Genomic DNA, 23644 nt, shown 5'->3' with positions numbered 1-23644 from the left:
CATTTGCATAAGTTCATTAATTGTAACAAATGTACCACAGTAATGTAAGATGTTAGTAACAGGGGAAGCTGGGTGCTGAGTATATAGAAACTCTTTGTACTACTTTGGCAACTTTTCTATAAATCTACAACTGTTCTAAAAATAAAGCTGATTTTTAATGCATACCAAAAAATTGTTTTGAAAACATTTTAAATTACTACATAATGCCCCAGCGAGTTTATTATCATTATTTAAGCATTTCCCTATTGTTGAAATTTTGAACCACTGCTAATTGTTCCCTGTTAAAAGTAACAGAGTGATGAACAATTCTACATACTTTTCATTACATCCTAACAGTAGATTCCTAGAAGCTCATTCTACTTTTTTTCAAGTCAAAATAACACATTTACCTACAGTGGTTTTAACTGCAATAATAATCAAAAGCATCAGAAGTCGCATTGGACTGTGCAACTTTTCTGAAGTAAGTTCCATTCCTCTAAACAGCAAGGAAAACATTCAGAATTTGCACTGAACACTGAGCCTTATTCATTGATTCATGCATTCACTCAGTAAACACCTGAGTAGATGCTATGCACCAGGCAAATGTACTGTTAGGGAAGACATTCAACCACCTTAAGATCTTATCCTCTGATACACAATAAAGGAAAATCAATTCACAAGATTCTTACATTTGACAGCTAAAAACCATTTCCTGATCTTTATAATCAGAGAGTATATGAATAGTAGGTGGTAAGTGCTTTTATACTAATTTTTTGCAGTACTTGAACCTCCAGGACACAACGTGATTCTGTAGCTAAAAAAGATTCCTCCCACATTAGTATTTGGTTATTTTTTAAAAAATACTTATTTAGGACTTCCTAGGCAGTGCAGTGGGTAAGAATCTGCCTGCCAATGCAGGGGACATGGGTTCGATCCCTGCCCCAGGAAGATACCACATGCCACGGAGCAACTTAGCCCGTGCGCCACAACAAATGAGCCTGCACTCTAGAGCCCATGAACCACAACTATTGAGCCCATGTGCCACAACTACTGAAGCCCACGCACCTAGAGCCCATGCTCTACAACAAGAGAAGCCACGGCAATGAGAAGCCTGTGCACCACAATGAAGAGTAGCCCCCGCTCTCCACAACTAGAGAAAGTCCGTGTGCAGCAACGAAGACCCAACATAGCCAATAAAATAAATAAATATAAATAAATAAATTAAAAAACTCTTAAAAAAATACTTATTTAAAAACTTAAAATTGTAATCTATTATAAATGACTTTTTGTAATATTTCCAATCTCTGTTTAACTTTACTGCCCTCTAGTGCCATCTCCTCTGGCACTTCTATGCTTCCTCATCCTCCCGTAAATGTTATTTTAAGCCTCGGTGTAACCCCAGCAGTAAAACTTCCTTTGATTGTCTCCAAAATTTGTCACTGTTTCCATGACATCTAATTGTTTCTTCCTAAAACTTAAAGATCACTAGGAAGTTCAACAATGGTGTCTGTCACACTGAATTCCCTAGAAATGTTCTCTGCAATGGAGAGATGTCTGCAGATGGTTTATTGGGGGGGGGGGGTGCGTGGGGGGTGCCCGGGGAGATACACATGTAAGGAAGTGAGGAGGGCAGGATTGAGCAGAGGGAGATATGGTTTCAATGGAGGCTGCCACAAAACTACAGGGAGACCAATAGCAGTATGTTATACATCAATAGCAGCAACAGCTTTTCCAAGTATACTGTTATTGGTCTTTTTATATAAATAAATAAATACATGTATATTTTGGATATTGAATTATATATATACAGAATTTTGAATATTTTTTTTGGATTTTGAATTTTATATATATATATTGAATTTTGAATTATATATATAATTTGAATTTTTGTTAACTCTAGCTGTGCTGTCAACTTTGGAGAGGTATCCCAGTACTGTGTTGTACTGTGTTGAGTTGATACTGTACAGAAATTAGCAGCCATGTTGGTCTAGAAACATTAAACATAATTTTTCCATTTGGACAGGGGTAATGCACTCTATTAAATATGTAAGGTCTTATCTACTTGGGTTTGATTCAGAAACTAAAAAAGTATTCTCTAAATAAAAAAAAAAGACTACAGGGAGTCCTGGGGCTGGGAATGCAGAGATGTCCCAAACTGGGGTGAGCGGTTTGGGCCTTTAAATCCCCTCATGAAGCAGTCACTGGTTGCAAGCGCCCCACTGGTGAGGGACACCCTTAGGAGGGGTAGTTTCCTGTGGTGGAGGGCAATGCCTGGCGAGGGACCCAGCCGAGAGGCCATCACAGTCTATTGCCTTAGCTGCCTGGGGTTGGACGCATCACTCCATTTGTGGAGTATCCACTATGTGTAAGGCAAATATTAAGCAAAGGAAGTAACTAAAAGTGACCTTATCTGAGACACTCCACTTAAGATGTGGTGAAGGGAAACTCACAAGTGTAAGAAGGCTAGTCATTTTGAAAACATTATCTGCAAAGTACATGCACTCTGTGGCTTCCTGAACTGGTGAGGTTCCAGAAGTTCATGAGAAAGCTGTTTACTGCTTTTATTTGCCCAGAGAAGCAATGTCATAAATGGGGGCTCATTTCCAAATGAGCCCCCCTAACGTGACATCAGCAGGCCCATCCCAAGTTCTGGGAGCAAGAAGTTATGAGGGACAGGAGGAGAATACCACAGTTTCCTGTGCCATTGCCAGATGCAGAGCCCTTCTGCAGCCAAGTCCTGGGTCAAAGAAAGTCTTTAGTTAGCATTCTCCCTTCCCATGCACCTCCACTCAAAGCTCTACTATTTTCTAGCCTCTTAGCTCCCAAGACTAAGTCCTGTAGCACCCACCCAGACACAGGTCACTGCCACTAATTCCACAGATCAAGCTAATTCACTCCCACCCCACCAACTTCACCCCTTATTCAAATTATACAGTTTGCTATCCAGTAGGAAAGAGTTTAACTGAATTAATTCATGCTAACATGTAAATGATTATTCCTCAAGGCTTCAAAGACACTGGTGTAACTTTCAAAGAAAATACTTGTTAAGCCAAATGTGGAGAATAACAGGCTAACAGCAGTGATGAGGGGAGGCGTCATGGGAGAATACTGAGTATATACTGAGCACTTACGAGGCCAGGCACTAACACTGCACCACTGGACCCTCTTAACAACACCAGCCGGTGGGTGTGTTATTCCCCCTGGTCTTACAGAAGAGAAATGTGGGGTTTGGAGAGGTCATGCGTCCTACTGAGCTCTGGAAGACAGTCACCTAGTCCACTCTCTACCTTGGCAAAGTCAACCTGTCTGGTCTGCAACCCGGGGGCAGGCAGTTCACCTAAGCCATTCTTCTTTTGCACTATTTTTTCTCTTCCTTTGTACTGAAACCACAGATCCCCTAAAAGCAAAGTTTTTTTTTTTTTCATTGTGTGATGGCAGGGACAGTAGGAGAAACTGAGGCAGCAATGTCTGAATACTACTAAAACATGTTTGTATAAATAAAACTGCTTCAACGTGGGGTGTGGATCAGGAACTGCTTATATTCTAGGCTCTGAGAAAGGGAGGAGAGGACATTATCTTAACTTCTTCAGTGTATTCATCGCCTAAGTATCAATATCTATGTAAAGTCTGTTTTATAGGTCCTTTTCCAACATTCTAGGACTCAATATGATACCCTTTAGGTTAACTCAGCTGCTATCATTTGTAGCACAGCTGACTTTAAAACTAGTCATCTCATTAATATGGCTTCACATAGTACAACCCATTCAAGAAGAAAGGCAAAAAAAAAAACCTACTTGCCCTACTTTTTTATTCTACACTATATGCTCATTTTACATTAAAAATACAGGGAAAGAAGTCTCCCTCTGCAGAACTGGAGTGGACCCTGTGATCCAAGCCAGTAACTGGGTCCAGGAGCTCACAGATGGATTTCCCGGGTGGCTGATCACTCATCTCGCCAACTGCTGACTATTGACTGAACCCACACGGACATCGGAAATTCTTGACTGCTCATAGGAATCTGATTTGCTTTTAAGGACCTGCCTCCCTCCCCCTCTCAGTCCACATTATTTAGGCTGGATGGCCCCCATTCTTGGGCTCCAGGGATACATGCATGAGCTGACCAAGCCCCTCACCCCCTGACCACAGCAGGCGGGGTGAGTTGCCAAATCATGCCAATGAGACGCACTCCCAAGAACTGTGAGGAGGATGGATTCAAGAGCTGCTGGAGGCCCCCAGGTGGAAAGAACTTACCTGAGAGAGAAGATGCCCAGAGCCAAGCAATTCTAAAGGAAGAGAAGAAAGAAGGGTGGAGGGGCAGAGACAGAGACCTGATGGCATTGTTTGAGGCTGTGGATGCAGGCTGCCCTGGGGCTTTGCCAGGTGTGAGCACACACTCTCCTTTGAAGCCATATCCAAGAGGAGCTGAGCTCCTGTCACAAGGCAAGAGTCCTGATGAGACATCCCTGATGCCTGTGCTCCATCTGTCTCACCAGCCATCTCCATTCCTACCCATCTCTCCTCAAATTATGATGAAGGGAATCATGGTGTCCCATCTGGCAGGACCCATGGAGCCAGCCAGCAGCGGGTCAGTCTCCTGGTTCCTGGTACCAAGTACCAAGCGTCAGTTCTCCAACAGGCACTCACGGTCCAACCCCAGCTCCACTCACCTTCCTTCTCAAAGGCCGCTGTCCCAAGTGGACAATCGGGCTTCCAGACAAGGAGCTCTGAGTTAGACCTGTGGTTGGTTGCTTGCTTTTTAAGGGAGGAACTATGCTTCAATTTGTCAAGGCCCAGTGCGCACAGCAGACCCACATCCCTCTGAATCATCCACCTCTTAGGTTTGAGAACTGCCCTCTAACTTGCACAAAGCTCTTTCTTCAAAATGACTCCAGACTGCGGGCCTCTACATTTTTTATCGCATTAGCCATGGAATCACTGAGAGAAAAGAAATAGAAATGACAGGACAGAAGTCTACTTACATTACTACTAGTGCAAACCAGACCAATTGTCCCAACAGCTCTTAGAATAAGATAATGAAGCCTCTATTTATCTCCTGAGAAAATGAATTCCCACGCTTTTATCCCTTTAAAGAGGGATATTTATGCTTCCTGGTAGTGATGTTTATCTTTTACATATGTTTACCACCTCCCCAACTAAGAGGACTACTCTCCAGAAGGCAGGAGAATTCCCAGAATCTAGAACAAAGCCTCGTAAGTGTAGCCAATAGTCAGCAAATGTTTTCCACTGAGGAGGATAATTGGAGGAAGCGTCTATTTGCTATCACATTCTCTGGTAACAGAATCTTCTCAGTGGTTCAGAACCAAAGGAGAGTCTCCATACAAGGGAAGAGCAGTCAACTTCCAGAAAACAGAACCCACTAGTAACAAGAAATGCCGATCGTGACCAAATTAGGGCTCTAACTGCATGCTGGTCTCTTCAGTAAATGCTGCAGGCCACAGATGACACCTTATTTCTCGGCATGTCTGCACTTCGCCCTAGAAGGCCAGTCTACAGCTCTTTCCTTCTAAGAATCAATCCATGCACCCTGCAAGGTTCTGAAATAAATAAACAAGGTCATGTTGAAAATTCAGACCCTTGAGTTTTTATGTTTTCTAGTGCTATGAGCACTGTCTTGTTTCATGAGGATTATCACTGAGTCTCCTTTTTATCCCAAGGGTAGTAACTGAGGGTTCTGGAGACCGTGGGTTGGAAACCATGGACTTCCTTGCTTGAAGATGAATGTACCATATTAGTTTTGTGTACATTTGCATTTCTTTAAGAAGATAATGCCACAACTTTCATTCGTTTCTGGGAAAAGAAATATGATCCCCAAGCAGAATGAGAATTAATGTTAAATTCCTGTGCTGTTTTAATTATATAGCGTTTACTTGGTTACGACTCCAGCAATATGTTACATAAAAAACAACAACAAAAAGAAACCACATTATATTTTTCCATCATAGCAGATAAAGAATACGTAGGTTCTTGATACTCATTTGAGTTGGGCATGGCTTATACCATTGAAAGTTTTTACTGGATGCTATTTCTTATGCCAGATGGCAGGAATGTTTGGGTGCTCAGGGCAGCCCATGTTGCTTGGCTGTTGGTCATGACAGTAGTTGCCTAGGGAGGTCAAAGCACGGATTGGCAAGTCAGGCAGGGCTTGGTACAATTTCTGACCACTCACACTTGCTGGACATGCCAGAATCCATACCCCAAGCTTTCAGTATGGCAGGCAGGCTGCCTTATGCTGCCATGTCAGGTCTGATTAAACTTTGACAGACTACAGTCTTGATGAGGAATTTTTACATTTCCTTTCTTTTCCTACTACAATATTGCATAATAAATGTGATGGTGAGCTTTTACATACTTTAAGCTTTCCTTCCTGCGTAGGCACTACTGCAAATCTGTTTCACAAATGTGAATACTGGCTATATGAGAATATATAAAACTTAGATTTTTATATCTTAAAAAGTATATAGGAAAATATAAAACTTAAATCTCCTTCACCATGTTCAATAAGCAGTCTTCCTAATCACCCCACAATTATGTTAACAAATACAGACTTTTAAATATACACTGCCTTACAGAATTCCTTTCCAGAGTTCTTCCTTTTTTTCCCACTCTAACTTCAAGGGAGAAATTGGAAGCTCATAAAAAATACATTCTCCATAATTTACAGCTGTAACACCTGGATCACCAGGCTTTATCTCATCTTCATCCCTACCTAGGCTCTGAAAAGTGCTGTCAAAGAGAATCTCCCCCCTGAGTACCGAAAGGAGGAGATTAGATTGCATTTCCTACTTTCATTTACCTTCCAATAGTGCTCAATAAAAAAGGACGAGGAAAAATGAAATGACATGTTTTTCCAGGGGGAAAAATATTTTCATCCACTTGGTATTTTTATTAGAGATATTTTTAAAATACCATTATCTTAGTAGAGAAAGGTGGCCCCGATACAATTCTCTATCTCTTTACAAAACAACCCTATGAGTGCAATGTGGTTTCACACACAACAGAGAAGGAAAGCTATGCCCAGACCCACATCAAGAACTTTCCTGAAGGTGGTTCTGCTCTTCATGACCAATCATCTGGGCTCTCAAAACTGCTTCAGAACTTCAAGTCCAAACTTTCCCCATGGCCCAAAAGACCTTGTATAATCTGGCCCCTGCCAACCATTCCAGACCCATCCCCCCTCACTTTCCCTCTTACTAACCAAATTCTAGCTGTGCGCACAGTCCTTCTCTAAGCACCTTCTGCTGTGGTCTCCTCTGCCCATAACGATCTGCCACATCCCTTATTTCCTCCCCTCAGGAAACCTGGCCAACTTCTATTCATTCTCTGCACTTGATCCTATGTGTGCTTCTTCAGGACCTCCCTGCCCCTCCCCTTCCTGCATGATTGCATTGGGACCTCTTGCAATTCAACTTATCTCTATACTCCTCTGAACGCATTATCACAATTGTAATCGATAATTATTTGTGTATTTTTAAAATTTAATTAAAATTTCTTCTACTAGACCATAAGGTCTACAGGAACAGGAATTGATCTGTCCTTTTTATCAAGGTATTAAAAAAGATACCATGTCTACCACAGAGTAAACATTTAATAAATGTGTGAGGAGGGGAGAGAGAAAAGAGGAGAGATGAGTGACCAAAATCATTGGTACTAGATTGGAATAGGATCTTCCAGCAACACATATATATTTGGGACTGGTTCATTACATAGAACATTCTAACCAAATCTCTCCCCTATTCCAAGACAACTGGAAAAGAGCTATATGACACTACTCAGGAGATGTAGCAGCTCTTCAGTGTTGAGGAAAACCATGGACCATGGCAATTAGAGTCATGAGATTTGGAGCCAGTCACTTAGGTACAAAATTCCAGCTCTACCACTTCCCAGCTGTGTGACCTCGAGCAATTCCCCACTCTTTCTGAGCCTCCATTAATCCATCTATAAAATGAGACTAAGAATTCTTGCTCCTTATTGTCGCAGAGATTACGAAGTAATGCTTGTGAAACAGTGACTGGTACAAGACTAAGATTTTACTGCTATTATTGTTATTACCGAGAAACATCTGAAGTTTTACCAATTCCACTGGTTGTACCATAAGGCAAGAACTATCCTGCCTTTTCCTTATTTAAGGAACATGCCCCACTGGGGCATGTTCACAAACAACTAGATGCTCCGACTAGTGTAATAATGCACATAATCTATAACTTTTATTTGAGATCCTGTGTAGAGAATGCCTAGCATATAGATCTACTTCGTTTCCTTCCACTACTACCATGCTGTTCATTGAACAAGAGAACATTAATGACAGAAATAAGATGAGGCTGTAGAATAGATAAAATACATAATTGTAAGGGTCTTGTAAATTATAACACGTTCCTCGGAATAATATCAATAACAGAAATAACAATGATGTATAGTGGGGCACCTGGTGAGCAAGAATATTTTAAGCAGGGCTGACATTTAAAAGTTGCTATGGCTATACTTGTATCTAGTAATCAGAGAGATCTCAGAGGGCTTCCCACCATTAAGGCGGCAGTGGTAGAGCCAGGTTTATGCCTGACACTAAAATCTTCTGTGACACTAAAATCTTCTGTTACACTAAATCTGTCCTCATTAAATTTACTTGTTATGAGACAACTTTCAGAAATCAGCAAGGTGGGAAGGAAATGGCAGAGGCAAAGTACAGCTGTAATGTCAATACTGAGATGAGGAGGAAGATGGGGCTTTAACACTTCATTCCAAACTTCCAGTGGTTTCCTAAACTGGGCTTCTCGGGTACAACCTACTACAAAGAGCCTTCCCTGGTAGGGCTTAAGGGCCAAGTGACCTGGATCCAAATTATACTGATGTGTGACTTTGAACAAGTCGCTTAATATCCTGTGGCTCAGTTTATTCATCTGGAAAATGCAAATGATAATAAACCTACTTCAGAAAGTACTGTAGTAAATAAGTTAATACATAAAAAGCATTTAGAATAGTGCCAACACATAAGTGCTCTGTGTGTTTAGTTGTTATTAATACTAGTTATAAAAGTGTCAAACAAGTAAACTCAAAGAAAAAGAGATCAGATCTGTGGTTACCAGAGGGGGTGAGGAGGAGGGGGAATTGAATGAAGGCAGTCAAAAGGTGCAAACTTCCAGTTTAAGATAAGTAAGTACTAGGGATATAATGTACAACATGATAATTAACACTGCAGTATATTACATATATATCTCAAACTGGAAGAAAATTAAAAATAAAATAAAATAAAGTGAATTAAAAAATAAAATAGGGGTGAGAGGACCCATGAGTTGGTTGGCCTCAGGTCAAGGGTGAGATGGTACAATTGAACAAAGAGAGCCCAGCTCAGGGTGGCCAGAGGGGGATCGCCATCTCACATAAAGCAACTTCAGAGGATGGAATGTGCATTGTGATTTAACAAAAATGAATTCAAAGGCAGGGAAGTGCAGACCAAGCCCCACCACAATAGATAACACTACAAAGAAGGTCATGGACACTTAACGCCAAACAAGTTCACACAAACCTAGTACAAAGTTCTAGCACCAAAATACAAATAAAATTTGTGTAGCTGCTTGAAACTCACATTAGACTTATACCCCTAGAAGGAAAAAAGAAAAGATTTTAAAATATGAAACGGGTACTTACAAGCATACCACTCAAAATGCCAACCATATATAATTAAGAGGATTATGTTATAAAAAGAGCCATTGAGAATCATTAGCAACGTGAACAAAAAAAAATCCTTGACGCATCCAACACAAACAAAGGCTCTGCTGTCCCAGATCCATTTGTTCCCAATTCAGTTATTTTCCAACTCTCTTTTTCAGGTGATCTCAAAAAATGAGCTTTCTGTGATTATGAGAATACAGCTTTATGACCCTAAAGGTATCACTTTTTCTCTAATTAAAAGATGAACTGCATCAATAAAGAAGCTCACCAAAATGTCTCCCCACTTTTTATCTGTGAGGATCACTTTGTGAGAGTAAAGCCAGGCCGAGCTTGAAGATACTAATCATAGATCTTAGCTACTGTGACAATTAGGTTTCTAAAGATTAAGGAAATTCAATGACCTCTCTTCCATGGTGGCTGTAAATAAGATGGATAGTTACAGAAGAATGATTATTCCACTGAAGAAAAGGCATTCTTTATACATGAGTTTAAATTCAAAGCAAGATTACTCATTCCCTTTGTAGAACACACCCCATAGTAAATGACAAAAACTATCTTCTAATTTTTTTTTCTCTTTGGTTGAGCTGGTTATTGTACACCTACTCAGACTAGAAGAACTTAGACCATTTGTAAGGACTATGTTACCACTGAAATTTAGTATTATCAGATTAAATTTAGGTGGGAAAATTTTGGAGTTCTAGTTATCTTTGACTCCAGTGGGAAATATGATACATGTGAAAGAACAACTAAGTGTGTAAACCACACTAGGTGAAGGCATAATTGTGTGTGTGTGTGTATGTGTGTGTACAGCATATGTCAAAGCAACACAAAATGTCAAAACATTATAGAAGCCAATTATTTAAACTTCACTGTGAAAAGAAATTATGAAAGTCCCTAATTAAAAAAAAAAAAGCCCAACTTTTCTTTTTTATTTTCTCTGCTCTTGTTCCCAGAAAGAAAGAGAAGTGAAATAGCTGGAAGGCAAGTAGCAGGAGGGCAGAGAACGAAGACCCAAGACTCAAATAATATACCACCTGGACAGTCCTATGACTGAGGTACACAGACTAACCACGGCTGGTCATCCAAGATACACAAAGACCCTCTCATGGCAAGGTCCTCACAGTTCTCCCTCATATTCTGGCACACAACCAGGAAGAAAAATGTTGGAGTTGGAGAAAGTGAAAGTGTCAGGTAGAGAGGAATAGGTTAAGAACACTTTACAAAGCTCCATCTACCGTGAATCTTTTTGAGGCAGAGGGCGTGGGGCCTGGGAAACTAACTGCGAAATGTAGTTCTCTTTCCCATCTCTGCCTGTTCCCTTCATCTCACTCAGCTGATTCCTGAAGAGCAGGCCAGGATGTCACAGAAGCAGCAGCCCGAGTCTGGAGTAAACGGATGCTACCTAGGCGGCCAAAGGGAGCAGAGAGGGACTGGGGTGAAATGGTTAAGTCAATGTGGGTTTTGTTTTTTTTTTTTTTTTTTTTGCTTGAAACCATTGAGTTGAAATGGCATGTATGCAAGGCCAGAGAGAACCAGGAGAGCCTGCAATCTCAGCTGGACCCCACCCCTGTCCCCCACCTCCAGCTTCCTTTTGAAAGTCTAGGGAGGCAAAGAAAGAAAGAGGAGGTGCGGTCTGTGACTGCTCTCAGCCAGGAGACAGAGGGCCATGCTTATTTAGGGTGTTCCAACCTTCAGGGAGTTGGTGGTTTGGCAACAGTTCTGTAGTGACATAGAACTTATCTCCAAAATCTATTCCAATCACAAAAGAGATTTTGGAAAACACTCAGATTTCTAGTTTGGTGTAGTGAAAATATTATTCAAAGGCAACTATAGAAATGCTGAATTTTTCTTTTATCAAAAACTATTTTACATTTCAATAAAAGAACAGGAGTCAAATATGGTTTATGGGCCCAGATAGAATATGTTTCTATTTTGAAAGAACATCTAGTTGCAATTTTCAGAAATTGAACATAGGTCGTGCATGGGTCAGCCTTGCATCTGAGAGAGAATGCGTATTTCAACACATTTGAGGCACAATGCCTTAAGATCAAAAATTGCCAACAAAGTCCTCCAATTCCAAACCTTTTCATTATAACTATTTCCCCAAATATTTAGTCACTCTGATATCAGGCACCATAAAAATCTATGTAACAGAAATATGTAGGAGGTTTTCGTTTTATCTGTTTTTTAACTGAAAAACATGTTTTGCCCTTTGTTTTGTTCCATTAACACTCACTACTTTCAGTGCCTAATACTGCAGGGAAAAGAACTATTTTACTCATGGAAAAACCCAAAATAAGTATAAAGAATATGAGCTCTTATATAAAGAAGAATGAAATAATGCCATTTGCAGCAACATGGATGGACCTGGAGGTTACAATACTAAGTGAAGTCAGAAAAAGACAAATATCATATGTATCACTTATAACTGGAATCTAAAATATGACACAAATGAACTTACCTATGAAACAAAGACTCACAGAGATAGAGAACAGACTTGTGGTTGGGGGGGGTGGTGTTGGGAGTTTGGGATTAGCACATGTAAACTATTATGTATAGAATGGAGAAAAAACAAGGTCCTACGGTATAGCACAGGGAACTATACTCCATATCCTGTGATAAACCATAATGGAAAGGAATATGAAAAAGAATATATACATATAATTGAATCAGTTTGCTATACAGCAGAAATTAACACAACATTGTAAATCAACTATACTTCAAACAAAATGAATTTTTAAAGAAGAATATGAGCTATTACAGTAACTAGGTAACAATTTGGCACTCAAGAACTTGGTACCCTCAACCATTTTGCATAAATGCAAATTCAAAACTTAACCTTCCCTCTCCCTCCCAAAGGAAAATATTTTTCAATAAAAGCATTTCTGAACAGAGCCAGGAAAAATCAAAAACAAATAAAGGGGGAAGTGTGCTGTGATTTATTCCTTTCACTCTCCTTTTTCCTGAAGGTTCAGCCACATCCCTGGTATAATACATCTTTCCATCTTCCCATTCCCAGGGTCACTCACCTGCCCAACTTCAGGCTCTCACTGGACTGCCGTGGCCTGGGAGCGGTTGCCTGCCCCTGCTGCCAACTTCACTCTTCCAAGGCTCACATGCCCCTGTCTCCCCTGCTCAGATGCCTCCAGGGGTCCCTCTGCTGCCCTAGATATGCTCCTCAGCCTCCCAGAGTCCCCACACCTTCATATGCACCTTCATTTCCCTCTATGCACCCCCACACCCCAGGCTTCAGTCCCACTACTGACTCCCCATTTCTTGAATACACAAGGCACTTGTTCGCTGCCATGCCACTGGCAATATTCTTTCCTCCATCTCCCTGGGTCCACATCCTAAGCACACTTCAAAACAAGGAAGAGGCCATCAGGTGGGAACACCCTCAAACTGCTGCCACCCAGCCTACTCCTTACCTGCATCTACACCCACGCCATCTCCTCCATTTGCAACGGGAGACTGGACCCTTCTTCGCTGACGCTACCATTTCCCTGGCCTCTGGGACCCACCCCCACCCACGTTCTTAAGGCTTCCACCAGTCAGTTAACCCCCTGTTCTCCCTTAATTTCAACCTCTCCTCTCCACAGGCGCTGACTCATCAACCCACTCAGGTGATATCCATTAAAAGCAAAACCAAAAACCTGGGCGTGATCCCATCCCAGCATGGTTCTCCTGCTCTCATCACCACTTTCTCTTACCCTCTGTGGCGAGCCAAACTGCTTGGCCAGCCTCCCTGTTCCCATCTCATCTTTCCATGTACCCCCCAAACCACTGCATTCTGTGATGCTGTTATTTTGTGAAATGTATGGACAGCTACTATGTCCAGATAACATTCGCCTAGCACTGGGAGGGGAGAGGAGAAACCACACGTGAGCTCTCTGAGTCAGAAGTTCAAGCTGAGAGCTAAATTCAGCCCAGAGATGTATTTTATTTGGTCTGTGCTGCGTGTTTTAAAAAATGAATTATCTGCCAAAAATTCAAGATTCTGGAGATGTCACACAAAAATCTGGATTCTTTTGGCTTCTATTAAAGAATCTAGAAGCTGGCAGCACTGCTTCTTTCACTGCAAGATAATAGCCATCAGCTGGAGCTGAGAAGGGGGCACTGGCTCCCTCGCTCACCACGGGCATCATCAAACCTTTTTTGCTCATTCTCTTTACTTTGATGGCCCCTGTGGGTAATGGAGTTTGAACACCTGCTCCAGATCAGTGCTGGCCAATAGAAATAAAACATGTGCCACATACATAATTTAAAATTTTCTAGCAGCCATATTTTTTAAATGAAAAGGAACAGGTGAAATTAACTTTAATAATATATTTTATTTAATCCAATACAGCCACAATACTATTTCAACAAGCAAGCAATATAAAAAATTAGTAATACAATATTTTACTTCCTTTTCTTTGAGCTGAGGCTTGAAAATACGCTTTCCACACATCTCAACTTGAAGTAGCCACTTTTCCAGGGCTCAGTAGCCACGTGGCTGCCATACGGAACAGCACAGCTCCAGATGCTTAAGGGTTAGTTACAAAAGTCGTCTTGCAATCAGAAAGAGAAAAAATACTAAGGAGAAAGAGAAAGCAAGCAGGACTAAGGAAAAGGATGATGATGTCAAAGAGTAGACATGGCCAGAGTTTGAAAGTAGGAGAAGAAGTAGGGACACAGGGACAATGAACAGCTCTGGTCCAATCTTCCAAGTGAAGAAATGCCCTGTATAGGCAAATGCAGTTGACAGGCAATGCAGACTTTCTGGAGGAAGCTTTGGTGTTCTAGAAATAGGCTCAGCATTAGACAGGTAGTCACTATGAAAAGTAACTGGGCAACTGCCTGAACCCCGGCTCACACACTTGGCACCTCAAGAGGCAGGAGAATGAGTCAGGCTAGTGAGGGCAGGATTCTTGATCAAGACTGGGATTTTAATCTAGTTACAGTAAATGGGTTTGAGGAGAAGTGCAATGAAGCAGGCAGGAAAGTATCTCGAGCTAAGATCCAAGGAGAGTTCAAGACGCAGAGATCGTGAGTGAGGATGTGTCAACAGGTGTCGGGGATCCAGATGCGGGGGTGCAATCTCAGAGGCCAGACAAGGAGACTTGGGTGCAAAACAGATACCTGGAGTCAGAGACCAGCAGCAAGAAATGCATCGCTGAGCCAGAGACCTCAGAAGCAGAAATCGCACCTCTGTCCCCCACATGTGCATAATATGGTGGTCATATCCTCCCTTTACGCCCTCAGACATGAACCAGAACTAAAGCAAAGGCTGAGAAAAGCCAAACCAGCAACTGGGAGAAGAGGGGAATGTCATATTTGCCAGGCATAAAAGGACTTGGAAACAAGAAGGCAAGAACATCATTATACAACCATAAAGTGATTTTGAAACTTTTCCAAGAAAACTTATCTTTGAACAGCTCCAGCCCATCCATTCATCCCTTTATTCATTCAGCAACCATTTACTGAGTAGTCTTCCCCTTATCTATTTTACAATCCTGATTAAGTAGGTCCATTGTACTAAGGCTTGCCAAATTCTACTCTAGCAGTGCAAAATAAGGTGAGGTTGCTAATATTGAAGGGGCCTCTGTAAATAAAACCCATGGGATTAAGAGGATGCATTGATCCTAAAATGTCCAGAGTCCCATTTGCCTATCACATGTCATAATTTCCCAGACTGACTAGGGCCCAAGAGAATGGTAAATAAGGGTGATATAAAATATCTCAAAAGAGATTCACAGGAAAATTGTTCTCTCGAGAGGGTAGTATGGAGGACTTTAAAATCTCATTATATTGAAAATACAGTTCTCATGTTTATTGCACTCAGACTAATATTAAATACGAGTATTTCCCCACTGGGGAAATTGTGGCCTGCTATTCTGCTGAAAAAACTTTCTAATGATTGGAAACTGGTATACATTGGAGCGGGAAATATGTTTGCATACAATCTTGAATTGTCAAGGTACAGTAATCACTTTCCACACCTGATTTATAAAAGCGATACAAATTAGAAGAAAAGGTTGACAAGGACAAAAATCAAGATAGCATACAAAGTTCACCATGCAGGAAAAAAAAATGATATTTTCAATGGTAGCGACAAATCAAAATTCACAAATAAAGACAGTAAAGATTATTTGGCAAGTAAAAAAAGGATTTAGGAAGAGTGCCTCACACCTTTTAATAATTAACTTTATAGCTTATCATAAATAGTATGCCTTATAATGTAATTTTATGAAAACAAGCAAGCTTACCTAAAGAAAGTTAAAACAATATCTATTTCATTCACATAACCCCCCCCGCCCCCCCCAAAAAAGCCAGTATTCAAACAATGGCCCTCAGATATCAAGAAAAGGTTTTACTTAGGATGCTTGGTTTATTGAGGCAGGGAAATATACAGTTTTCAGTAAGTTTCCATCAAAATTAAAAATTCAAAGCAAAAAAGTTTTAGATTTCAAAAATTAATTTCTGTGTATCTGAAATAGATGTCTGCTATGATACTGTAAGTAACTATGACTTAACTTAAAAAGCGCATTACCCTAACTTCTGAATCTGCAGATTTTGTCAATGCTTGTCATGTTATCTACACATACTCTTTCCTCTTCATCAGTCTAGAGCTGGCAAACATTTTGATGATCCTTATGAACAAAGAAATCATACATGTTTCCCTGTAATGCCGAAGATATACTATTAACCTTTAATTTTGTGAAGTCATCCCATATTTCTGAATGATGGGGCAACAGAAAAAAAGGGGAATACTTGTCCTATTTTTGTTATGAATCTGCTAATTCTATTTTATCCCTCAAAGTATTTATTCACTTTTTCATGATAATGTGCACATGTTTGCCAAGAGTTATATAAGATTTCTTTTATTACTGTGTGAAGCTGTGATTAATTTTAGGCTGGGTTAATTTTAGGCCTGGGTTAATTGTAGGCTACTTTTGCCACCACTGCAAGGAAAATAATTTACATCTTAAATTAAAAGAAAAGGACCAGCAAAGACCCTATTAATTTTTTTCAGCACCCACTTACTTGTAATGGCAGCACTGGCAAAACTTTAATATACTGTTCAAAAATAATAACAGCACACAATTGCTAGTGTTTACTGAGATAGGTTTCAGGCCAATCTCAAACAACATCTACCTGATAAACCCTGCATTTATACAAGATCCACAGCTCCACTCAAATCCACCAGATACACCTGATAGTAATTAAAGGTTACAAGAAACAATTCCACTCCAAAGCAAACCTATAACTCTGTTTATGCCCTTTCTCTGGAATAACCTGATGTTCCACTATTTTTCAAGAATGCAGTCACACATCAAACTTTACACTCTGCTCCAAAATGTTCTAAGATCTCACCCTCACTTTCTCACTTGCAAAAGCTTTGAAAAAGGTACTAACACTCCTTTTAGGAGCTTATGTTTTAGATTATTGGGATTTTTTTTTAGTAGTTTTAATTATTTACATTAGGAATTTTCTTTAAATTTGTGACTTCCCCAAGACTAAGTTATGTTCTTTGAAGATTAAAGATTAAAGACACCTGAAAGATTAGACATCTGGAAAATAAATAGCAAAAATTACCCAGATCACATTTTTAATAGTTTTTGAAAATACAGGCTTTCTTTAAAAGATCAGATAATTAATAAAGCAAGATTTACTTCATGTCTAGACCTAACCTTAGGAAATATCTTCCACTTTTCATTGGGGCTTTCACGTGTGTTTTATTCACCTGTGTTTTATTCACGTGTGTTTTAGGAATTTTATCCCAATGAATGGATAGTCCTCATATAATGTTTTGAAACATTCCTATCATAGCCTGAATATTTTACCCACTTTTTTTCAAAATCATTTTTACTCCTCTATGAAAGCAATTTTAACAAAATGAATTTGGAAAAAAAAATAAAGATTTAACATTCATAAACACTACACACTTTTGTTAAAACGCTTAAAAAATGCAACATATTCATTCCCCACTCTATCTTAACGGACTTTCTGATTGTAGCAAACTATAATTTTAGTAACTCATCAAGACAGAATACATAAAATTGGCACATTTTTGATATGCACACAAATTGAGAAAGCATCTTTCCCAACTGGGTTGCAGAAAATGAAATGCATCTGGTATGACAATATGGCCCAGCACGTGAACCAGAATCAGTGGGAAGAAACGGGCTTCTTTTTCCTTTTTTTAAAAGCAGAACATTTTAAATAATGCACATGCCCCAACCGCAAGGCATTATTATGTCTGTTAAACTATGTTTTAAAGGTATATTTGGCTAAAGAAAACATAATAGCAAGAGGACTGACAGGGGCATAGGAGGTAGAATGGTTTGTTCAGTTGTAATTATTGTATATCAGTGACTCCCAGATCTCTTTCCCTAGCAGTCCAAAATAATTTTTTGCTTTTGCTTAATATCTCCACTCAGTGTCAGCCTATGTGCACATATGTTGTTGGGGCCTCGTGCTGGGCTGGGGAGTGGAGAGGTGGGGAGTGTGTTGGAGAACACAGCTGATGCCAGGATCAAGCAGAGAACAAGAGAAAATTTGAGCAATTTGCCTTATTTTGCAGCGAATTTTCTTTCTTCCTTGAGAGAAACTGCTTTTTATCTAGGCAATCTGAAGATGTATTTAATGCTTTTAGCATCTTTTCTTTTATGTGTGCCCATCTGTGCTTATGAACTGTGAATAAAACTGAAATCTGCATGTGCTATGAGCTCCCTCCCCTTGCCCAAGTATCTTCGACGATGGGGTGCTGGGAGAGCAAGGAAAGATCTCTGAGAGATGCAGGAAGCGCAGAAGGGTGCTACAGAGTTACACCTACTGGACACCTTAGAGAGTCCTCTTCCACTTCTAGGTTTCAACTCCATTTCTTCCTTCTCTCCATTGGGAGAGGTGAGCCAAGCTCCTTGAATTGGGCAAAAAGGCATTTATAGGACTGAAGAATCCTCTCTTGTGCATTAGTGAGAGAGTGCTGTTGAAAACTGGATTTGTGACTCGTAACAGAGGAAACTGTCCACTTTTCAAGGCACAAGGCTTTGTGAGCAGCAGATGCAAGGAATCAACAATAAAGCCTCAGGGCTTATTTTCTTGCCTACACTTCATCTTTCACCTAATCTTTGAAAGATATTTTAGCTTTGTATTCCTCCTATGACTTCACTGCAATGCTAGCTCTTTATTATGAAAGGCTTCCTTAGAACTATAGATGGTATGATCAATAATGTCATTTGTATATATGATATAAAATATACGCAACAATGCATACAGAGAACAAAGAACAAATTAATTCAACTAATCCATCACAGAACTGATTCTAGGAATCCAGAATGTATGTAAACTTGCAAGTATTAATCAATAGGACTGAGGTTATCTCAGAGACATAAAAATTTCTAAAAGTTGTCAAACGTATCTGTAGCAATGGAAAAACATTCTGGAGAATGACAAAACCTCTGTCACATGTTAACCATGTGACCTTGGAAAGATTATTTCTATTCCAATGCTCATTTCTTTCAACATTGATTTCCTACTGAATAAAATAGCAACAAGAACTTCCATCATGTAGGGCAGCTATGAGGATTAAATCACGTAAGTGCCCAGCATATAGTGAAGGCACACACAATAATGTTTGTTTAGTATCCTTTCAAAATAGGTTTTTTGGTCTTTTGTGTACAAAATTTATATTTACATAGCAGTACTTTTCAAATGAAGTTTGATAGCGTCTGAAAACGTTTTGGTAAAAGTGAATATAAAGATTAATTCTGAATTTTCTGCTTTTGCTGTGAAAATATCTTGGTTCAGTGAACTGCAAAGTTATTTAGTAAGTTAATATTAGCAGCAATATGATTCAATTCTTATTTTTTATCATTCTTGATCATAAAAGTTAATAAAAACAAACGTGAACAAGTAACCCAGCTGTAAAATTCTTCTACGTTAGGATTATGTACACACTCAAAAATAAATACTTTTAAAATATATAGTATTCATCTACACAGAATTTAAAGCATCTTTTTAAAACCACTTTTTACCTCATTTTGGAACCAGAAACAGGAGTTCAATTCTCTTTCAAGGTAAAAGGAAAAATAGGCTTATTTAGACTTTTTGTCAATATTATTTCTGCCTACTCTTTCAGAATAACAAACCTTTTTCTAGACCATCAGGTGTTTTCTAGAGCATCGGTAACATCAGGTTACTGCAAGCAATTGTGTTTATTAAACAGCAAAACATACTAGCATTCTGGTTTATTTTCTGATATTACAATAATAAATTAGCCAATAAACTATAAAAACTTTCAACTGAAAGCTCATCTATTCCCATATCTTACCTTTCAACGCATGGCCTTATGTTATTTGCAACCCAACTTTTAATCTAATTACGCTTTTAATGTATATGTCATTAGCCCAAAAATTAATCGCAGTCAAAATAATGAGAATTTAAACAAAACCAGGTGTATTGGCAGAAAAGAGTTCTTTAGGTCCCTGGCAGAATGGAACTTTCAAAATATTTACTAGCATTAACACAATTTGATAAAACTTTACAAAAAGAGAACATCGCCTCTACAAAACCGAGGAAGTAAAAGCTGCCGCTCAGTAGAACGCTTTACAGATGCTACAAGTCCAATTCTACTGGACTCTTGCCTGACCAAAGAGTCAACATGATGCATAAAGCAGCATAATTTAAACGCAACTACTTCAGATGACTATTAAAACAGAAAAGGCCATAGGAACATCTGTTTAACTTGGAAGAGACACTCACGCTGTCCATTTGCTGGGCAGCGATCCACTCGCAGCAGGAAGTTTTGAGAAGGGAGGGCGGGAAGATGAACAGACCTTAAGCAGAAGCTTTAAGGGCTTCCCCAAGACATGACCTCACGTTTGCCATTAAGTCACCTCTTCGCATTTCTATTTTTCCCTGCAAGCTGTTGGGTTTGCTTGTTTTTCTTTCGACAAGATGAGACTTAGCTGGACAGTCTTTTTAGGAAACCTCCAAAAAGTACCCATTTTATGTCTAACTTTATTCCCCTCCTATTTGGCTACAATCAATACTACCACTTTCACTGGCAACTTAGAAAGCTACCCAAACAGCTTCCAGCAGTAGGTATTATTCCTTAAAAGCAAAGTCAGAGTGCACGTCAGAACTCTACTAAGCAGGAGCGGGACCTTTTCTTTCCACTGTTTGATCTACTTGGGAGCACCGCTGCCCCCCAACAGCTCCTGGGGTCTGGATCTCGCACAGCTGGAGGCGTGGCCCCGCGCACCTAGGCTGCGGCCGCGCCCACCTGTCACTCACCCGGCTGCCGCCGCACTCCTCTCCCTTCTCTGGGGTCCGCGGCTCTGCTGGGCTCCGTGCTGGCTCAGCGCGAGGCGGCGACGGCTCCAGCAGCTGCTCCAAGCAGGCGGTGCCCGGCAGGGAGGAACTCTTCTGATGGCACAAGTGCGCCGCGGTGCCCCGACGCCGCGCACCCTCATGTCGGGCGCGGTCCCCCCTCGGGGGCGGCTGGGGCGAGGAGGACAGGGAGGATGAGGCAGAGGACGAAGAAGGAGCAGAGTCCGGCGAGCGTCCGCCAGGAGGCGTCGCTCCGGCCGCTGCCACCGGCCCCTTTCCCGCGGGAAGCAGATGCTCGCGGATCCGGCGGCGCAGCGTGGACCCCTGCTCGGCTCTGCCGGCACCCCCGGGCTCGAGAGGCTCGGGCGAGGAGCAGCACAGGTTGGGCTGGGAGGAGGAGAAGACGCGGTCCAGCACTTGCTTCCGTTTCTTGAAGCCGCTCCACCTGCTGCCCGCGCCACCCAAGCCGGCCAGTGCGTCCCGCCTGCCCGCCGGGGGTGGCGGGGAAGGCGACGGGGTGTCCGCAGTGCGGCGCTCGGGGCCCCCCGCGCGCCCGCCCCCGCCGCCCTTGCTCTTGCCCACGCCTAGCTGCAGGTTCTTCCAGAGCCGGGCCTGGAAGGAAGAGGACGCCGCCGGAGGCTCGGGCGAGCCCGCCGCGGCAGCCCGGGGCTCCATCCTCCACCCCCTGCTCCTCCTCTCCGCTCCTCCTCCTCCTCCTTCTCCGCCCTCTCCGGCTGCGCCTCCTCCCGGAGCCCCGCGGCGGCGGCGGCGGCGGCGGACGCAGCAGCAGAAGCCGGGAGTGACCGGCGGCTTCAGGCCAGCGCGGGGGAAAGAGGCCGCCGCCGCCGCCGCCGAGGCTCTCCTGCCGCGGGGCTCCGGCGCCGTCTCTTCCTCCCGCACCTGCGGGGGTGGGCTGGCGCTGTAGCCAAATCGCGGCCGCCGCAAAGTTTCGAGCTCCGAGCTCCGCGGCTCCAGTCCACTGGAGTCCCCCAGGCCGCGCCCTGGCCCCCTCTCCTCGCTGGCTCCGGGCTCGGGACGCCACACGCACCCCGGCGTGCGCTTCCAGCTGCACCGGGGACCGCACCCGACGCCCTCCGGGCAGCACCTGTCAGCGGTGGGAGCGGCTGCCTCCGAACTGGGCGCGCGCACGACTCACACCACAGGGAGGATCGGGCTGAAGACGCGCAGCGCGCCCTGGGACCACCCTCCAGCTCCTGGGTGGGAGGGCGAGCAGGCGAGAGCCGGGTGGAGCCGGTGAGGGACCGGAGCCAGGTTGCTCCCCGGGATCCGGCCACAGTTACCCACGCAGCTGGCTCTGCGCGGCCGCTAGACGCGCGCTCCGGCGCTCCTCTAGGTCCGACGAAGTGAGCTAGAGTGGAGATGATGAGCCTGCGGTGGGTCCTGTGGAGCACCCAGTGTCCACACCCAGAGGTGAACCCGGCAGAGTTCTGAGGCTGAATGCCGCTGCCGCCGCGCTGCTGCGCGCCCTGGGTCCGAGACCAGAGTTTGATTTCTTCTGTCTTGACTTCATCCCGATCCGCCCCTCCCTGCTCTTTGCTTGTGCCCTTCAGTTTTTCTTGTGACCAGGGTCTAGAGGTTTCCGGTATCTGACAATAAAGCCAGCCCTAAAGTTGCAGGGAGTTTACTGAGTCCCAAGGCGTGGAGGATGCTCACTGCCTTGGACCCTACTCCAAACGCAGCATATCTTGTTCTTTTCACTAAAGTGCATTTTCCTTTCATTACTTGCAAAGCAAATGGGAAAGGCTCATTTAGACTTTGTTTCTCCCGAAATCTACGGCTGCAAGGGTCTTCTGATTCTACTGAGAGCTTCTTGAATGGCAAGTGACACAGTGCCCCTTCCCACCTCCACTGCCTTCTGCACCCCAAAATGTGGAAAATTCAGAAGTTTGGCACCCTATTATCTAATTCCAGTCTTGTCCAGCTAATGCCTTGGATGTGTTACTAACATCTTTGAGCTTTTTATTTGTCTATTTTTACCTTTGTAACAAATACTTAACAAATATTTACTGAGCACCTACTATATGTCAGGCAATATGATAGACTCTGGAGATGCACTGCAAACAAGGCAGACAGGGCCCCACCCTCATGGAGCCCATCTTCCAGTGGGAGAGTCAAACAGAGTTTCTAATAGTGAAAAATAAGACATGGAGAAAATTAAATAGGTTATCATAACAGAGTGGCTGTGGAGGTGGAGTTGCCAGGTAAATTGCAGGACACCCAATTAAATTTGAATTTCAAATAAACAATGAATGAATAATGTTTGAGTATATTTATGTCCCAAACATTGCCTAAGATGCACTAAAATACTATTTGTTGTTTATCTGAAATTCAAATTAAATTTAACTGAGTGTTTTGTATTTTTATTTTTGCTAAATCTGACAACCCCAGACAGAAGGTTTTTTTCTTAACATTATGTGCACAGGAGAGTCTCTCTGAGAAGCTAAAATCTGAGTTGAGACTTAAGGAGGACAAAGAGCAGCCATTGAAAGATCTGATTACAGCATTCCAGGCAGAAGGAACAGCAGGTGCAAAGGCCTGAAAGCAGGAAGCAGCTTGGCTGGGCATGTTCAAGGAGAGATGGAACCACTCCAAATAATGGGGAGTAAGGTGGGTAGAGCTGGTAAGAGATGGAAGGGAAGAA

The 23644-nt window shown here is 42.2% G+C and overlaps 1 protein-coding gene across 3 annotated transcripts in view; it reads right to left on the bottom strand.

Annotated features, from left to right (window-relative positions):
• The window catches only part of MCTP1 (multiple C2 and transmembrane domain containing 1), a 543089-nt gene extending 521432 nt beyond the window's left edge, over nt 1-21657 (bottom strand). For all 3 annotated transcript variants that reach the window (XM_057739092.1, XM_057739099.1, XM_057739106.1), the window contains exon 1: nt 20947-21657. In XM_057739092.1, the coding sequence (XP_057595075.1) occupies nt 20947-21657 (711 nt within the window). The remainder of the gene's footprint in view (nt 1-20946) is intronic.
• Between the last annotated feature and the right edge of the window lie 1987 nt (nt 21658-23644).

The sequence above is a fragment of the Hippopotamus amphibius genome, chromosome 1 (genome assembly GCF_030028045.1).
Source record: "Hippopotamus amphibius kiboko isolate mHipAmp2 chromosome 1, mHipAmp2.hap2, whole genome shotgun sequence".
Lineage (NCBI taxonomy): Eukaryota > Metazoa > Chordata > Mammalia > Artiodactyla > Hippopotamidae > Hippopotamus > Hippopotamus amphibius.
The sequence above is the reverse complement of the archived record's forward strand: the minus strand, read 5'-3'. Positions and strand labels throughout refer to the sequence as shown.